At 48.5% G+C, this 17511-nt stretch overlaps 1 protein-coding gene across 1 annotated transcript in view; it reads right to left on the reverse strand.

The window, feature by feature from the left end:
- Positions 1–17511, reverse strand: part of HYDIN (HYDIN axonemal central pair apparatus protein) — a 383856-nt gene that overhangs the window by 352800 nt on the left and 13545 nt on the right. The window contains 1 exon segment of the mRNA XM_065416810.1: positions 2592–2791. Coding sequence (XP_065272882.1) covers positions 2592–2791 — 200 coding nt within the window.

A 17511-nucleotide genomic window follows, 5' to 3' on the forward strand; every position in this document is an offset into this window, starting at 1 on the left:
AACCAGGGGAGAGGGTGAAGGGAAAACCCTCTAACACAGATCAACAAGGGTGATCCCTGTCTTCAACTTACGTTGGAGGATAATTGAGCGATGTTGGTTATGCAGGAAGTGACTCAAAATGGTTCTTGTTGTGGCCAGTGGAATACCTGTGCTGTTACAGGTCACAAAACACAGGTCAGGGCTGTGATCCATTGTACGCCTCGCAGACCGAAAAGATCTGGATTGCTTCGGACCATAGAGCAGGTGGAGGTCTTCGAGGGAGACCTATTCTGTGATCTGTTCCCCGGTTGTGTCATTTGAGCAGTATCCCCAGTCTTCGTGATGGCTGTTAAAGTTGTCTATGTAGATGGCTGGATGAGGAAGGGAAGTGTAGTGGTCCATCACTCTCAAGTGGGGATGGAGGCCACTCCGCCTTGCTGTATTAGGCAATAATCCTCAGGCTCGGGCCTGGCCGCTGTGGCCAAGCCGTACGCAGTCTGTTGTTCTGTAGCGACCTAGCAGAGGTAAACCAGCAGGAACAATCTGGTGCTCTCGCTCCCCCAGGCGAGATGAAGCAGTGAGCAGTATTTAGCGTGCAGCCTCTTGACTGGGACAGAAAGCAATTACGAGTTCAGGCTCTGGCCCTTTGGGACGGGGCAGAGCAGGGAGCAGGCTTTAGTCTCAGCTGTAGGCTAAGGCAGCCAGCAAACACACAGTCTAGGTTCTGGCAGGGGTGAGCGCCCTAACAGTCTAGGGGCTCAGGTAGGGGCTAGCACCAACACAGTCTAGCGTCCTAGTTTGGCAGACAGTAGACTTACACAGGCTTCCTGCCAATGTTCTCTCTAATTTTTTCCATATATGTGCGGAATGAATTTTGTTATGTGCACCATATCGAGGTAACGTGCGGCTGTGTGCCACCAATAGAAACAAAAAAACGAGATATAATATATATTTTTTTAAAGTTACCATAGGGATAATTACTCCAGCCTGGACAGGTTAGGCATTTTAGAACTCACTATTCAAAGAATTAAATTTAAGCATAAGAGGGAAATAAAAATTATGAAATGCATAGCCCAGTCAAAAAACTAAAATAACACACTTTGAAAGAATAAGATTACAGGGAATATATGTGCATTGCAGGAAGTATCAAGAAGTAACAACAACCAACAATAATACAAGTATGTGTTGGGAGGCAAGTGTGAAAGACAGAGTGTGTGTTTGTGAGACTGAGACACACTCTGTGTGTGTGTGTGTGTGTGTGTGTGTGTGTGAGAGAGAGAGAGAGAGAGAGAGAGAGTGACACCGTGTGTGTGTGAGGGAGAGACACGCTGCCCCTTTAGGTAGATCGGCATTCACCAGTCTGAGGCCTGAGACACAGCAGCAGCCGTCAGCAAACTCTGTCCCATGTCCCACTCCTGAGCCCTGTCGTGTTCCCCGCCCCGCTCTGCAGAGATGGGGTACATGGGTGGGGGGAGGGGGACTCCCTGACATCAGCGTCTCCCCTCCCCCCGACTCTGCACAGCAAGCAGGAGGCTCCCGGGAGCCGCTGGCCAGGGGCTCCAAGGCAGAGGGCAGGAGCAGCACGGCAGTGGGGGGAGGGGCACCTAAAGTGCGCGGCACTTGATCGACTGCTGGGTGTCCGCGCATCTGCTGTGTGACCAGGGCCAGGGGTCGGCACCCAGGGTCGGCACTTGGGGTCCATACTCGCTGCTGCACAGCAGGGGTTAGGAGTAAGTGTCCTGGGCCAGCACCCGCCGAAGCCTGCTGCTGCGCAACCGGGACTGGAGGTCGGCGTCCAGGGCCAGCACCTGCCAGAGCCTGAGGTTGGTGTCTGCTGCTGCATGCCCAGAGCTGGGCATCTGCACCGGGGCTGGTGCCTGGGGCTGGGGATCGGTGTCTCTGGCCAGCACCCACCAGAACCCAGGGTCCACATCCAGGAGCAGTGCCCAGCGTCAGCAGCCAGGGCTGGGGGTTGGAGCGCATGGCCAGGGGTTGGCTGCTGCCGGGGTCCATTGTAATGAGCATACACGTGTTAGTGTACCTAGAACCATTGAGCCAGGGCACTAGGACTGTGCTTCGTTGACAATCAACCTGGCCAAGTGCTTTTGCTACTGAACCGAGTCTGTGGTCTTCATGGGCAGTTCGACTGGAGTCTGCTGTACTGGCTACCAGGCCAGAGCCGGTGCAGCACACAGAGAGAACACACACACAGCCAACAACTGACAACAGCTCCTACCCATACCTTCCATAGTGGGAGAAGGACTTAGCTACCATTCTCCTACCTGTATCTTTAACTACAGGGCTGCAACAAGATTTTTTCCTTTAAATCTGACAGGCTTTGTGCATGGTATTTCCATGGAGCACACACAACAGCATGCCCTAAAACTCTGCAACCTACCATGGACAAGGGTTGGAGGCTCAGACAGACATTTTTTCCATCACACAGCAAGTAACAGTAAAAAGCTGGTGTGCTCTAAACATCCCCCCAGTCTGCAGGACATGCTGCAATGTGCAAGTTATCTGATTGTTCTGTTCCTCTTTGCTATGCTACATTAACACACCCTTCGGCAAGTAAGGTGAAGCACATGAAGACCAACCAAAGCCCCCTTTACCTCTGAAGGCTGGTTCTGTAGCGGGCCTCTCTATTGCCAATGTTGCGAACCAGCAGAGTTTTCTGAGTGCTGTACTTGACGGGGCAGGTGGAGAAGTTCAGTTGGTCAGGGAAGTCCAGTATTGCCCGAGCCCCTATAGCTCGGATAGGCACAATAAACTTTTCTCTTTCCGTGATGCAGGTTACCTGGTGGATGTAATCCTACAGGGAAATAACACACACATCAGTCTGGTAAACTCAGGCATCATTCCCACAAGAGAGCGAGCAACAGAAGGAATCCATCTGGCTTCATGGACAACAGAATCCACAGTTACAAGAAGGGAACATTAAGGCATTTCGGGTGCCGTGGCCTTCACTCTTTGTATCATGGTTTAACAATTTTTCTACAGTGTATTCTTCCCAAACTGGAGACAAGAATTGCTCCCAGTATTTCAGGTGTTAGCAAAATAGCACTATTCCCTACTACTATGATTTATTATCAATCGCCTTTATAGAGACACGTTCAAAAACGGTACCAATTTTTCTGCAATGGTAACGCAGTGAAAGTACATATATTGAAAGCAAGCAACTGCAAGCATGTTCTTCACCTAATCCTAATTGCCGTTTTGATACAGTTAATATGGTGAGACAAGTTAATTTCACTCCCATCCTTCTCCTTGACAAAAAACCCCTAACCATCCAATCCCTTTTCTTCCACGTCCCCTGCCTCAGCTGGGATCTCCCACTCTGATTCCCCCAAACTGGACATGATAACTCTTGTTCTTCCCAACATCCTGTGTTTCTTTAACCTTCCCCAGCTCCATCGGGGCCCTCCCTTCCTTTTCTAACAGTTCCTCTGTAGGGTATCTTTCATCAGAGCTGGCAGTCTGTGCCGAGACTGAGTGGCTGCTGTAACCTCATGTGTTTTGGGGCTTCCCTAGGTCAGAGGCGCTCCCAGGATACACTGTGTATCTGAGATCCTAGACCTGACAGATGGGTCTTGTGATGGGGCGTGCATACCCTGCACTGGAGCGGGAAGGATTAACCCCACACTATGGGTGGCGGAAGTCCTGTGCTGGGCATGCTCCAACTGCTGCCTCAGTATAAAAGGGAGCAGCCCAGCTCATTCTGGGCTGACTGCTGGAGGAGAAGGCCCTTCGGCCAAAGCTCCAGCTGAAGAGCTGCCACAGCCCTTGCCTGCAAGAGCCAGAGACCCGGAGAGCCAGATTGGAGGCCTGGAGCCCAAGGAGCCCCGGTAGACCATCCACGCTGAGGAGCTCTGGAACTACGATAGGAAGAGACCCAGGGAGGGTGAGCAAGTGGTATCTCCCAGCCGAATGAGGTCAGCGTGTTTCGGTGGGATTCCCCGCTGACCCAGTGATGGACCGCACCATCACTGTTAGGGCCCTGGGTCAGGGCCTGGTGGAGTTGGGTAGGCCTGGGCCCCCCTACCCAGGCCGTCACCCCCCTGGGGGTGGCCCCCACCTTTCCCCACCATATTGACTCTGCCCTGTGTCCTAGGGCCACCATATTGACTCTAGCCATTAGGCTGTGCTACCCTGTGTCCAAAGGCCACCATATTGACTCTGGCCATTAGGCCGCACTGCCCTGTGTCCAAGGTCTGCCATATTCACTCTGGCCATTAGGCCATGCTGCCCTGTGTCTGAGAGCCACCATATTGACTCTCGCCATTAGGCTGTAACCCCGGCCTCTAGGCAGTACGTGGTCTCCCCAAGGGCCACCAGGGAGAGTAACTGCGGTTATCTCACCGCCCTGCCCTGCCCCAAAGGGGGATGGGGTGTGCATACACCGTGACAGGTCTGCTGAGACTCAGACATCCAGAGATGCCAGCAACGTTAAGGTTCCTTGTTGAGGGTTTGAGACTATTATTATTAGAAGATAATTGCATTTTGAAGAGAAACAGATAATGGCTGAAAGTCCAGGTTAGTGTTGGGGAGATCAGGTGATTGTCTTTGAAGGAAAGAAGGAGAAGAGAAATTGGAATACTAAAGAGCAGCAGTGCTAAAGAAGGTTATCAGTTTGTTAGAGAGAAAGAGTTCAGGTTTCATCTGAGTCCCATTTTCTCTAACCCATGTTCCCATCTACAATCACACCATTATGGAAGCCTCTGATTAACAGTTTAAAAACAAAATGGTCTGACATTATGCATTTAAAATGTTGACATTACATTATGTAATATAATATGACAGAATGTTCTAATGGCTTTCAATTCCAGTGGTATGACTTATTTGTCAGTTTGCAAATGAGTCAAACATTCCAAACAATACACTTTATTTCACTGCACCCAAACATTCAGGAAGACTCAACGGCTAAGCAATTGTGATAAAAATATCTGATACTCCTATTTCGATACACTGTGAAAGGGAATAATTCCAGGCACTGGATTATAGGGCTCACAAGTGAGACCTCAGAGTTTGCCAGAAATTACCAGAGCCTGTTCTGTTCATTACAGCAGCTGAATAGCAAAACCAGCATAAAGAAGTAGTTGTGCTGAGATGGTAAGCCCAGTTACAAGGGTATCCCAAGGGCATGCGTCTGACAAAGTGGGTATTCACCCACGAAAGCTTATGCTCCAATATATCTGTTAGTCTATAAGGTGCCACAGGACTCTTTGTCACTTTTTAAGGGTATCCCAGTCATTCCAATTGGGTTGGATCAGGTCTTTAGCAAGGTTGGCAGCTCTCGCTTTCTTTGTATACACAGATGCATGTTCCTGATAATGTAGCCATGTGTATATTTTATCATCCTGTAAAGATCAGCCAGTCTCCAATGAAACACCAAACAAGGTGAGCACAATAATTCTCGTGTTAGGTTGGGGGGGGGGACGATTTGAGCTTTTATTAGTTCAAAAGTGGGATGAATTGGACAAGCCAATGAAGAGAACAGTGAGAGCCAACCCTGCTGCGAATGAGAGATGCTCAGTCTTCTCCCAGATTGCTCTGCCAACACATGCCAATCACAGCAAATCAAACTGTGGGACTCTGAGGCCTTGGCTTTTTCAGAACAGAGCTGGACAATCCCGCCCAGCTGAGTGGTGGTTTGGAGACCTGGATAAACACAGCTGGGACCAGAATCAAACCAGCAAAATCATTCTACTATAAACCAAACAGATTTTAGCTTAGCCTCCAGAGGTAAAGACTTTGTGTACTGAGGTAAAATCTTGGTCCAACTAAAACCAATGGCACAACTGGCAACTGGCCCTACCTCCCAACCATCTTCTGTTCTTAACCTGAAGAAGTCTGTGATATGAGGAATGAAAACCAACATTGCTCTAAGAAACAATAGTCTAAATTGATAGACAAGCCTGCATCTTATTAATAATTCTGCCATTACCTAGCATTTCTATAGTACTTTTCATCAGGAGATCTCAAAGGACTTTAAAGAGGAGATCAGTATCATTATACTAACTTTACAGATGGGGAAACTGAGGAACAGAGAAGGGAAGTGACTTGCCCAAGATTACTCAGCAGGCCAATGGCAGAGCTAAGACAAAAACCCACATCTCAAATTGAGGTTAGTGCAGTGCTTTATCCACTAGGCCACACTACCTACTCATTTACCATTGTGGTGCTCTTTCATGGGTACTTAGAACTATCAGTAAAAACTGTCTCCTTGCTACTATTTCTGTTAAACAAATAAATGGCCCCAGGGTTTTAACTTAGACACATTTCTAATGCAGCAACAATCCTTCCTAACACTATATTACCCAGTACATGGAATTTACTACTTGTTATCACCTGAATGACACATTTCTTCTTAACAGTGCTGTTTTTTCCAGGTACTGTCTAGTGTAAGATAAACCCAGGCACACAGACACATGAACAGGTTTAGAAATATTTTATTACCAGAGCTGCAGCAGCTAATAGTTTGTGCATTTTCATGGCTCTCATGCCACATGGACTGCCAGCCCAGACGGGATTCTCACGTTACAACAAAAGACACTGTTACATTCAGCATCAGAAAATTGTTTTTTAAAAACAAATTTCAAATATTCAAGCTGCAAATTTCAGGGGGATTTACTCTCTCCGTACATGGAAAGATAAACCAACATTACATTAGCTGTGATGCTGTTCTGCACATTCACCTGCACCAATCCTGAATAGTTTTGCACTTAATCTGCAGTCTAACCTTCTAATAAAAAGAAATGCTAAGGGTAGTCAGTGTGAATTCACTGCACCTGTCAGCTGGGTACTTGGCATTCCTGACTATTTATATCCTCAGGAAGCTGTATTAGCAAATGACAGAAAAATGTACATCGTATTATCATTTTGGACATGCTGATATAACCAGGGCGTTGTAAACCCAATTGGAAGGTGAATGCCTTAGTAAGCTTAGGAGTGTTGCAATTTACATATCCCTCCATGTGTAAGGTGGGCAGAGGAGGATGCAGAGAGTTCAGATCAACAGGAGGATAAAGAAAAAAAAATATTCCTATAGTTCAGGGCATTTGAGAGGAAAGGGGCACTAAGAAAAAATCATTGTCAAAGTCAGTGCAGGATAAAGGACAGAATAAATGGACCAAAATAATAAAGGGCCAAATTCTGCTTGCCCTGCTCAAGTGTGTGAACCCACTGAAGCCAATGGAGGTCATCATGGTTCAGATTCTGCCACCTTTATTCCAGTGGGTAGTATTGGGACTATTGACACTGACCTAAATGGGACCCTTTGCAAAGTAAAAGACTGTTCAATGTAAATAAGGGTATCAGAAGCAAGCCTCATGTGATTGAGGTGAGCAGGATCTGGCCTCATAAAAATGAGGTTAAGGTTGTTCTTGTTGAGGAGCTAGGCAGCGTTTTGGTTTTGAAGGTCAAGCCTAAGAACGGGCATTGGATTGGAAACGATACCAGTCTCACTTAGGTAACTCCATTGACTTCTATGGACTTGTCTACATGGGGAAAAAGCCTGGAGCAGCTAGCATGCATTAGCTACTACAGTAGAAGGTCAGAGATATGGACACCTCGGGAATGGAGGTTGTCCATAACTCTGAAATGGTCCGTAACCAGTGGTGAGCTGGAGTCGGTTCGCACCGGTTCGCGCAAACCGGTTGTTAAATTTAGAAGCCGGTTTAGAACTGGTTGTTAAAAGGGTGGGTAATTGGGAGAGGGAGGTTTTTTTTCCTGTCGTAACACCGGCCCGCGGGACCATCTTGTCCGGCCTGCCTGAGCTCCTGGCTGGGGAGGCTCCCCCGGTGGCTCCCCCGCCTTCCCACCTCTCGCAGAGCCTCAGTGTACCGCGCCGCCGGCGCCAGCACTCTGCACCGCTCCTGGGCAGCTCTGCAGCTCCTGCTGCTTTGAGTGGCATGGTAAGGGGGTGGGGCTGCGAGCTCCAGCGGGCCGCGCGCCATCTATACATGCTGCCCTGAGCAGCATGGTAAGGGGGCCAGGCCGGGCCGGGGCCGGGGCTGGGAGGAGGGGTTGGATAAGGGGCAGGGAGCGATTGGAGGGGGCAGAGGCTCTGGGGAGGCGGTCAGGGGCTGGGGAACAGGGGGGATTGGGTAGGCGTGGGAGTCCCGGGGGTCTGTCAGGGTGGTGGTGGATGGGGTCGGGGCAGTCAAGGGACAGGGAGCGGGGCGAGTTGGGTAGGGGGTGAGGTCCTGGGGGGCAGTTGGGGTGGGGGGGTCTCAGGAGGGGGTGGTCAGGGGACAAGGAGCGGGGGGGGGTTGATGGGTTGTGGGTTCTGAGGGGGGAAGTCGGGGCAGGACGTGGGTGGGGGTCGGAGGGGGGGGACAGGCTGTTTTGGAAGGCACAGCTTTCCCTACCCGGCCCCCGATATAATTTTGCAACTCCGATGTGCAGAGCCGGCTTTAGGAAGTGCGGGGCCCGATTCAAACAATTTTGACGGGGCCCCGGCAGGGATGGCTAAAAAAAAATATGTAAAAAAACACGTGGGGCTTGTACTCACCGGGCGGCGCTCCGAGTCTGTGGCGGCACTTCGGCAGCGGGTCCTTCACTCGCTCCGGGTCTTCGGCGGCACTGAAGGACGTGCCGCCGAAGTGCCGCCGAAGACCCGGAGCGAATGAAGGACCCGCCGCCGAAGTGCCACCGAAGACCCGGTAGTTAAGATTTTGGCAGCTCATCACTGTCCGTAACTCTGAACAAGACGATACAGACTTCAGCCCCAGGGGAGTTGGGGCTGTAGCCATTGCGGGGGGCACCAGGATTCCCAGCGGGGGGGCTCAGGGCTTCTCCGCCTTGGGAGCACAAGGGCTCAAGGCTTTAGACCTGGGAGAAGCGATGGGGTTTGGGGCATCAGCCCTGCAGCTCCATTCCCAGCTTCAGCCTCGCGGGGGGGAGCACCGGGGCTCAGGGATTCAGCCCCACAGGGGGGTGCTGGGGCTTCAGCCCCATGGCTCCGTTCCTTTCTTAAGCCCCACGGGAGGTGCCAGGGATCGGGGCTTAAGCCCCGTGGCTCCGCTCTTGGTTTCAGCCCGGGGGGAGTGGTGTGCCAGGGCTCGGGGCTTTAGTTACGGGGGCAGCGCCTGGGCTGAAACCAGTGCTCCCTGTGACGGGTTGGACCCCCCTTCTGTGTGCCACCTGATGTACTGGGATTTCACTGAGCCTCCCCTGCTCAATCAGCCTGGGTTCCCTCTCCCTGCTTTGCTGGATTAGGCTCTCTGGCCTCTTGCAGCACACACACACACACACACACACCCCGCTGCAGGCACAGATTTAAGTCAGCTCTGTGTGAGGGGCTCCCCCAGCACTCACGTGCACACCCCTTTTTGGGAGATAAACCCAAAATAATACGGTCTTGTGCAGTATAGAAAAATCTGCACAGTGCAAGCTCATAAAAATCTGCCCTCTTCCTCAATGTGAAGAGAGATGTGCACAATTCTTGCCTCCCAGTTATAAATTGTACAAACTGGGTTATATTATAAACAAGAAATAAGTTTATTAACTACAAAAAGTGACTTTTAAGTGAATATAAGAGAGAACAGAACAGAGCAGATTACTGAGCAAATAAAACGAAGTACGCAGTCCAAACCAGACAGTCCCTACGCAAAAGAATAAATGGACACAAATCAGACGTCAAGAACTATAACATTCAAAAACCAGTTGGAGAACACTTCAATCTCCCTGGAAACTCAACAACAGACTTAAAAGTGGTAATTCTTCAACAAAAAAACTTCAGAAACAGACTTCAATGAGAAACTGCAGAACTGGAATTAATTTGCAAACTGGACACCATCAAATTAGGTCTGAATAAAGACTGGGAATGGATGGGTCACTACAAAAACTAATTCCCCCCTACTATTACTCACACCTTCTTGTCAACTGTTTGAAATGGGCCACCCTGATTACATTGGCCTCATTACCACTACAAAACTGATTTTTCCTCCCGTGGTATTCTACTGTTGAGAATAGCCCACTTCCACCTTAATTGAATTGGCTCGTTAGAACTGACCCCCCACTTGGTAAGGCAACTCCCATCTTTTCATGTACTGTGTATTTATACCTGCCTACTGTATTTTCCACTCCATGCATCTGATGAAGTGGGTTTTAGCCCACGAAAGTTTATGCCCAAATAAATTTGTTAGCCTCTAAGGTGCCACAAGTACTCCTCGTTGTTTTTGAGGTTACAAAATATAATTTCTTACCCTAAATGTTATTTTAGGCAAGTTGCAAAGTTTCTGTGGTTGAGAGTTCCAGTTATATTTCTTTTCAGACTGGACTCCTGTCTCAGTCTGGACTGCCCCCTGCCTTCCCTTTAGGTGGCTTGGGCAGACCAGCCATGGAGAGGAGGAATCCTGTTTGCCTTCCTCCCCACCCTTAAATAAGATTTACATAAGGTGGGAATCATTTGTTTCCCAAACTTGACTCCCCTTCCCTTCCAGTGGAAAGTTACAAGAAGTCCCAGGTAATGTTTAGTATCAAGTGACAAGACCACCTGACCTAGTAGTGTCACAGTTACATCTCTGGACGCCTCCCAGGAGGGAGAGAGATTGGTATCTTCATGGTCTTGTTGTTCCTTCCTGATGGCCCATCAAATCTGATGGCCTGTCCTCTGGTGGGTGTCTTCCCAATACACACCCAGTTGTAATTGTTACATAGTCCATATTCCTAACTTTAGATACAGAAATGATACATGCATACAAATTGGATAATCACATTCAGTAAATCATAACTTTTCTAATGATACCTTACAAGACCCATCTTGCATAAAATATATCTCAGCTATGTCATATCTATATTATAAGCATATTTCCATAAAGAATATGGAGTGCAACCTCACACTCCCCTCATAGCTAAAGCCCCAAGCCCCGGCACCCCCTGAGGGTCTGAAGCTGGGAACGGAGACGCAGGACCTGGGGAAGGAGAGAAATGGGCGGGAAGGCGTAGTGGAGATCTGAGGTCCAGGGGAGGAGAAGGGCATTACCCTCTGAGCCTGGGCCCAGAGCTCCCCAGAGCAGAAGAGGGGAAAGCTTGTGGTTCTCCAATGTTGTGAAGAGGTCCCAGCACGGTGTGCCCCGCCAATGAAAGATGGACCGGAGAGTGGGGTCGTGGAGTTCCCACTCGTGATTGGCGTGGAAGGACTAGCTGATCCTGTCTGCCAATAAGTTGCTGGTGCCCAGGAGGTGCACAGCGTGAAGGGTGACTCTGTGCCGGAGGCACCAATTCCAAAGAAGGATGGCCTCCGCACAGAGGGAAGGAGACCTGACTCCGCCCTGTTTGTTGATATATACAACCACCGTCATGTTGTCGGACAGCAGTTGAATATGGCGGAAACAGAAGGGCAGGAAGGCCTGACAGGCCAGGCAGACCATCCATAGTTCCAGAACGTTGATGTGCATTTGCACGACCCTTTGCTGAACAAAGTCCTTGGGCCCGGTGGCTGTCGAGGTGGGCGCCCCAGCCCATGAGTGAGGCATCTGTGGTGAAAGTGGTGCTGAGCATGGGGGACATGAACGTAATGCCTGCTAGAACCACAGATGGGTTGCACCACCAGGCAAGGGAAGCCAAAACAGTGGGAGGGATGACAACCGGGTAGTTCAGGGGGTCCGACTGTGGGTCGTAGACATAAGGGAGCCAGAGCTGAAGACAACACATATGGAGACAGGCAGATGGCATGACCACGGTACAGGCCACCATATGGCCCATAAGGGAGAGGCACTGATGGACGGCAGCGGAGCATCACGATAAGAGCACGAAGCAGTCTGTGAGAAGAAAGGCTGTGACAGAGTCCAGGTGTGCCCCTATGAAGGTGAGCGTGTGGGTAGGGGCAAGGATCGACTTTTCCTCATTGATGCAGATGCCCAAGCTGCCGAGGAGGGCTCTGAGGGTCCGGATAGTAGCAAGGAGAAGGGGGAAAGATGGTGCCACACGGAGCCAGTTGTCCAGGTAGAGGAAGAGGGAATGGCAGAGGTGGCACATATAGGCCGCCACCACCGTGAAGACCTTAGTGAAGATGCGGGGGGCAGTTGTAATTCCAAAGGGGAGAACGGGGAATTGGTAATGGGAACTCCCCACCTGGAAGGGAAGAAATTTGCGATGAGCAGGGTGGATGTCTATGCGGAAGTATGCATCTTTCATATCGAGAGCCGCAAACCAAGCTCCACAGAAGAGGGAAGGGATAATCAGGGGGAGGGTGACCATTCTGAAGCAAAACTTGTGAATAAACTTGTTCATGGAGCAGAGATCCAGAATGGGACAAAGACCACACCCTGTTTTCGGGACGAGGAAATAGGGGGAATAAAAACCACAGCCATGGTAGCGCTATGGCACGGATTCTATGATGCCCTTTTGGAGCAGAACCACGGGTCAGCAGAGGGACTGTATGTCGGTGGGTAGGACAGGTGCAGAGAGTCTGGGCTGTAGGACCAGGCAGGAGAGAAGCCTGTGTCCAGGTCGGAGGCCACTCAGATTCAGAAGAATGGCCCCTCCCTTGCTAGACTATCGGTGCAAGCTGAGGTCCAAGAGGGTGGTCAACAAGTAGAAGGATGGAGCATGAGGGGCTCGTCCACTGGAGAGTGTAGTCTTGGAACAGGCAGAGGTCCAGAGTGCGGGGGAGAGCCAGCAAAAGGCAGCAAGAGCTCAGCCAATGGCGTCAGGGGTGATAATTGCCCCGGAATGCGCGGGACTGGGTGTGACTGGCTGGAAGGTGCTGGCAGTATCGATGGTGCCAAGGCCAAAGGAGGAGGCCCAGGTGCTGGAGCAGAAGATGGGGCAGGTGGTGTACAACGGTATTTGGAGTGGTGCTCCGTACGAGCCTTCTTAGGAGCAGGAGCATCCACAGTTGCGCACAACTTCTCACCCGACCTAACACAGCTTGGGGAGGTAACGCTGCATTTAGAGATGGTCCCCATTGGGGAGTTGCCCTTATGCCCGTGCTTTTTGTGCACGAAGTGGGGCTGCGATGGGTGTGGCAGTGCTGCCAGTGCCACACGGGAGGGGCCCAGTGAAGTGCTCACCTCTGTGACGGGTGCTGTTCCAGTGGGTTGGTCGGAGCTGGGTCTGGCTGCACATGTGGGCGCATCACCTCCTCCATTAGACATTTGCGAAGGCAAAGTTCACGAGCTACTCGAGTCTGGGATGGAAACAAGCGGCAGATGGAGCAGCAAGAGAAAACGTGGGCTTCACCAAGAGAGTAAAGGCAACGAGTGTGCTCGTCGCTCACTGAAAAGGAGTGAGGGCACAAGGCACAGTTCTTGAAGCTGGCAGAGTCCCGGGTCGGGGAGAAAAAAAACCCTGAAGGGGAGAAACCCAAGGAAAACAAACTAACTACTAAAAAGTAACAAACTATCTCACTAGAAACAATATACAGCAAAAACGAAGAGCAGTTCTCTTAGCGAGCTAAGAGCAGCGAGGAACAGGGGTTCCGACTCTGGCCAGGCAGCAGTAAGAGAGAACTGGAGCGGCATCAACCCGCACAGCCTCTTAAAGCCTTGGACATGTCACATGGTGGATGCACAACACACGTGCAGGTTAACGGACACTGCTATGAACAGTTCCAGCTCCGGTGCATGGCACGCATGAGCACCTGCGTTTGGAATCCACATAGGGACCGTGATTCGAAGAACTATTGTTTCAGGATCTCTGCAATCTGAGGCTTCATTTCTGTACCAGTTTGATGATTTGCATGTTTTCATTTCATAATGGCATGTCCAATCACTACCCAATGGGCCAGGTGGCTCTCATCTGTCAGTTTAACTATATAATTGAGAACAAATACTGCATGAATTATTTCCTGATTATAGCTGCTGTGATAAATGAGGGGGGGAGGGGTAGCTCCCTTTTGTGGACACCCAGCCAGCCAGTTGGCTGTGGAATCCCTCTTGGTGGTTGTTCTCTACTTGCTTTACCTGTAAAGGGTTAACAAGCCCACAGGTAAAATGAAAGGAGTGGGCACCTGACCAAAAGAGCCAATGGGAAGGCTAGAACTTTTTAAAATTGGGAAAAAACTTCCCTTTGTCTGTGTGTTGTGGTTCTCTGGGAAAGAGGGGAACAGGGAGCAGTTATGCTGTAAGAAGCTGAAAGCCAGGTATGAAAAACCATCAGATCATACCTAGAGATTGCTTATCTGAAACCCCAGATATGTAAGTAAATTAGGGGATGTCTAGAAAGACGTGATTAGGTTTATTTCTGTTTATTTCTTATTGGCTTGCGGACTCCTCTGTGCTAACCCCAAATGCTTCTGTTTTGCCTGTAACCTTTAAGCTGGACCTCAAGAAGGTTATTCCTGATATTTAATTTTTGTTAGTGGGTTTTTTAAATCTAGCAAAAGCCGAAGTTCCAGATGTATTTTCTTTCTTTTTGTTTTTAATAAAATTTACCTTTTTTAAGAACAGGACTGGATTTTTGTGTCCTAAGAGGTTTGTGCATGTTGTTTAATTAGCTGGGGGCAACAGCTGATTTCCTTTGTTTTTCTTTCTCAACTCTTCCCCAGGGGGGGGGGTGAAAGGGCTTGAGGGTACCCCACAGGAAGGAGTTCCCAAGTGCTCCTTCCTGGTTTCAAAGGTGTTTTTTGCACTTGGATGGTGGCAGCATCTATCCATCCAAGGTCAGAGAAGCTGTAACCTTGGGAGTTTAATACAAGCCTGGAGTGGCCAGTATTAATTTTTAAAATCTTTGCGGGCCCCCACCTTCTGCACTTGAAGTGCCAGAGTGGGGAATCAGCCTTGACAGCTGCAAAGAACATCACCAGGTCCACTTCAATGTAATTAAAAGTCAGGCAAGAATGTAGAGGAGCACAGCTCCATGGAGGCAGGACTGTGGGGTACTGGAAAATAGTGCAGAGACTCTGGAGATCTCATAAATACCCCATGACAGTTCTGCTGTGTGGGGGACATCCCCCTCCCACAAATGAACTAACTCTGCAATTAGGGACTATGTTTTCCTTGTCCTTGATAAGGGGATAATTTGGTCCCAACTCAATTTTACAGAAAGACATTCCTCAAAGTGAACCTAAGTGCTTCCTTCAGGAACCCTGCCCCTGAAGATATACTAGGAATGCCTTCAATATGCTACAAAACATCTCTAACAGGCTGGACTGAATTTTAAAAGGAATTAATTCTGCTAATTCAGTAACTCATTGTCCTGTCATAGTTCATATTGATCAACAAGCATTACTTCAGTCATCACTGGCGGCAGTAATGAATTTTGCAAACTCTCCCGTCTAAGCTGGTATTGCCTGAAAAATGTGGCATTGTTATGGTGCAAAGAGTAGGAGTGGACGATTGAATAAACTGTGCTGTAAAATGGTTTTATATGCCTCTTGCTTTCCCTTTCATTTTCCTTTATCATAATCTATTAATAATCCAGAAGGACACACGTAAAACGTGAAGATTCCTGTCCGTTGTTTATTTGCCCATCAGCTCGGCAAAGGTTTCCAATTAGACAGATCCTGTCAGACAGAAATACAAGCGGACCCTGGAACACATTACAGAACGAGAACACCCACATTAAACAAACAGAGCCATAAAACACAGCAGTGTAAATTAGAAGCAATTAGAGGAACGGATTGGAATTGTTGCCAAGTGGAAAGATTTGCATTTCATATTTATAAAGCAAATGCCAATAAACAAAGATACATATCAGCTATTTATTTATTTACTGACTGCCCAGTTGTGTGGCAGACCAGAGGGCTAAGAGATAATATGAAAATGCTCATTTCTCAGGAAGAAGCCACATGGCACATGGCATTCCAGCCACTGACAGCGCCCAAATTCCTTTTCTTTAGAACACACAGGCCCTGATCCTGCTCTGTGCTATACCTCTGTAAATCAGGAGTGACTCATCTGAAGTCAGAGTTAACCAGTGTATGTAAGATCAGACTCAGGCCAAGAGAATTACGGGTAACCAATAATAACAGGAAAGATCTCAAATAGAGAAAGGCTAGTGCTTTTTAAAGTACCACACTTAACCAAGAGTCACAGATGCATATGTCCAATTTATGGAAACTGAACTTTTATTAGCGTAAAGTGGGATAATTCAGTGCTTGTCCCTGTAATCCCTCTTCAGCATATCATATCATATCATATATCTGTGTGTGTGTGTGTGCTGAAACAAGTGATATGCCTGAAGAGGGATTACAGGGACAAGCACTGAATATATACTCTGTGTGTGTGTGTATATATATATATATATATATATATATATATATATATATATATATATATATATACACACACACACACAAACAAACAGGTACCTACATTTTGTCCTAGTGGCATAATTTAATTTACTGGAGTATTTCAGCATCAAGAAGTTTCCCCTATTTAAAAAAGGATTCTAGTGGCATGATCCTGCTCCCATAAGATCAACCATGGGAGCACAAGTGGGCCATACATTAGCACGTACGAAGTACAGAGCCTAAGGTGCGTGCATCAGTGTTACTTTGCAAGCACACAACTGCAAGCACAATGCAGATGGCTTTCAAAATATCACTCTAAGGAACCATTTTTCATATTCGTAACATTAGGACCTGGTGAATCGGGCTGAACCATGTAGGGATTTAAAGTTCTGGGTTTGATTTATAAAGCCCTACATAACATGGGCCCTTTCTGCTTGAGAGGCCGCCTTGGGAGCCTAAGTCACTTGGGCACGCTTGAAAATTTCCCCCCATACCAACATAGTTTTATTGCAAACATTAATGACTTTCAATAACTTCTAAGTCCTGTCAGAGGAAAACTGATTATTTCACAGGCCCATGTTGCTGGGGAACAGGATACAGATCATGGGGATTTTCATTTATTACACCATTCCATTTCCAAACATTACAAAAAAGGAATACAATGAAACCAAAACCTACCAACAAACGCAAGAAAAGAGACCAATTGTGTCCAAAGAGAGGACCGAACTCCTCAGCTCTCTTAGTGCACCAACGCTGGCTAGTACAAAGCTGTTCCTAACCTTGCCATCTCAAGACAGGTTAAATGAGGGACCGCACTAGCACTAGCACTAGGATGCTGTAAAAACTGTGCTCTGCATTTCTTTAAGAATCAACCTGCCACGCATCTGACCCTTCCCAGCTGCGACATCTTCTTCTGCCCCAACAAGCCTCAAGATCACAGTAGCGAACGTTGGCATCACAGCACTCCCTACTAGCACAGCAATGTTATTTGTACACTCTCAGCAAAGGAATGGTATAGGAGCCTAGATACTATGGTGAGATGCCAGTAGGTAGACACAGATGCTGTTAGGTATCATTATGGTACAGGGCTAAATGAGGCAGCCAAACCAATATTAAAAGACGCTTCTTTACAGTTGGCACTATACCATCCTAGGATGCGAGAAACACTGGGTTTGGGACAACATGTGTATGAGAGAGATAACATGACAGTGGGAGAATGTATATACCCATTTAGTTCTGCACAGAATCTTTCAGATAGGAAATACCATTAAGCCCTTTGCAGCACACTGAGCGCCTTCTTAATGAAGAAAATCTAGAGCTCAGTTTGTCTGTGCCAAGCCGGCTCTCTGCCA

The sequence above is a fragment of the Emys orbicularis genome, chromosome 14, assembly GCF_028017835.1.
Source record: "Emys orbicularis isolate rEmyOrb1 chromosome 14, rEmyOrb1.hap1, whole genome shotgun sequence".
NCBI lineage: Eukaryota > Metazoa > Chordata > Testudines > Emydidae > Emys > Emys orbicularis.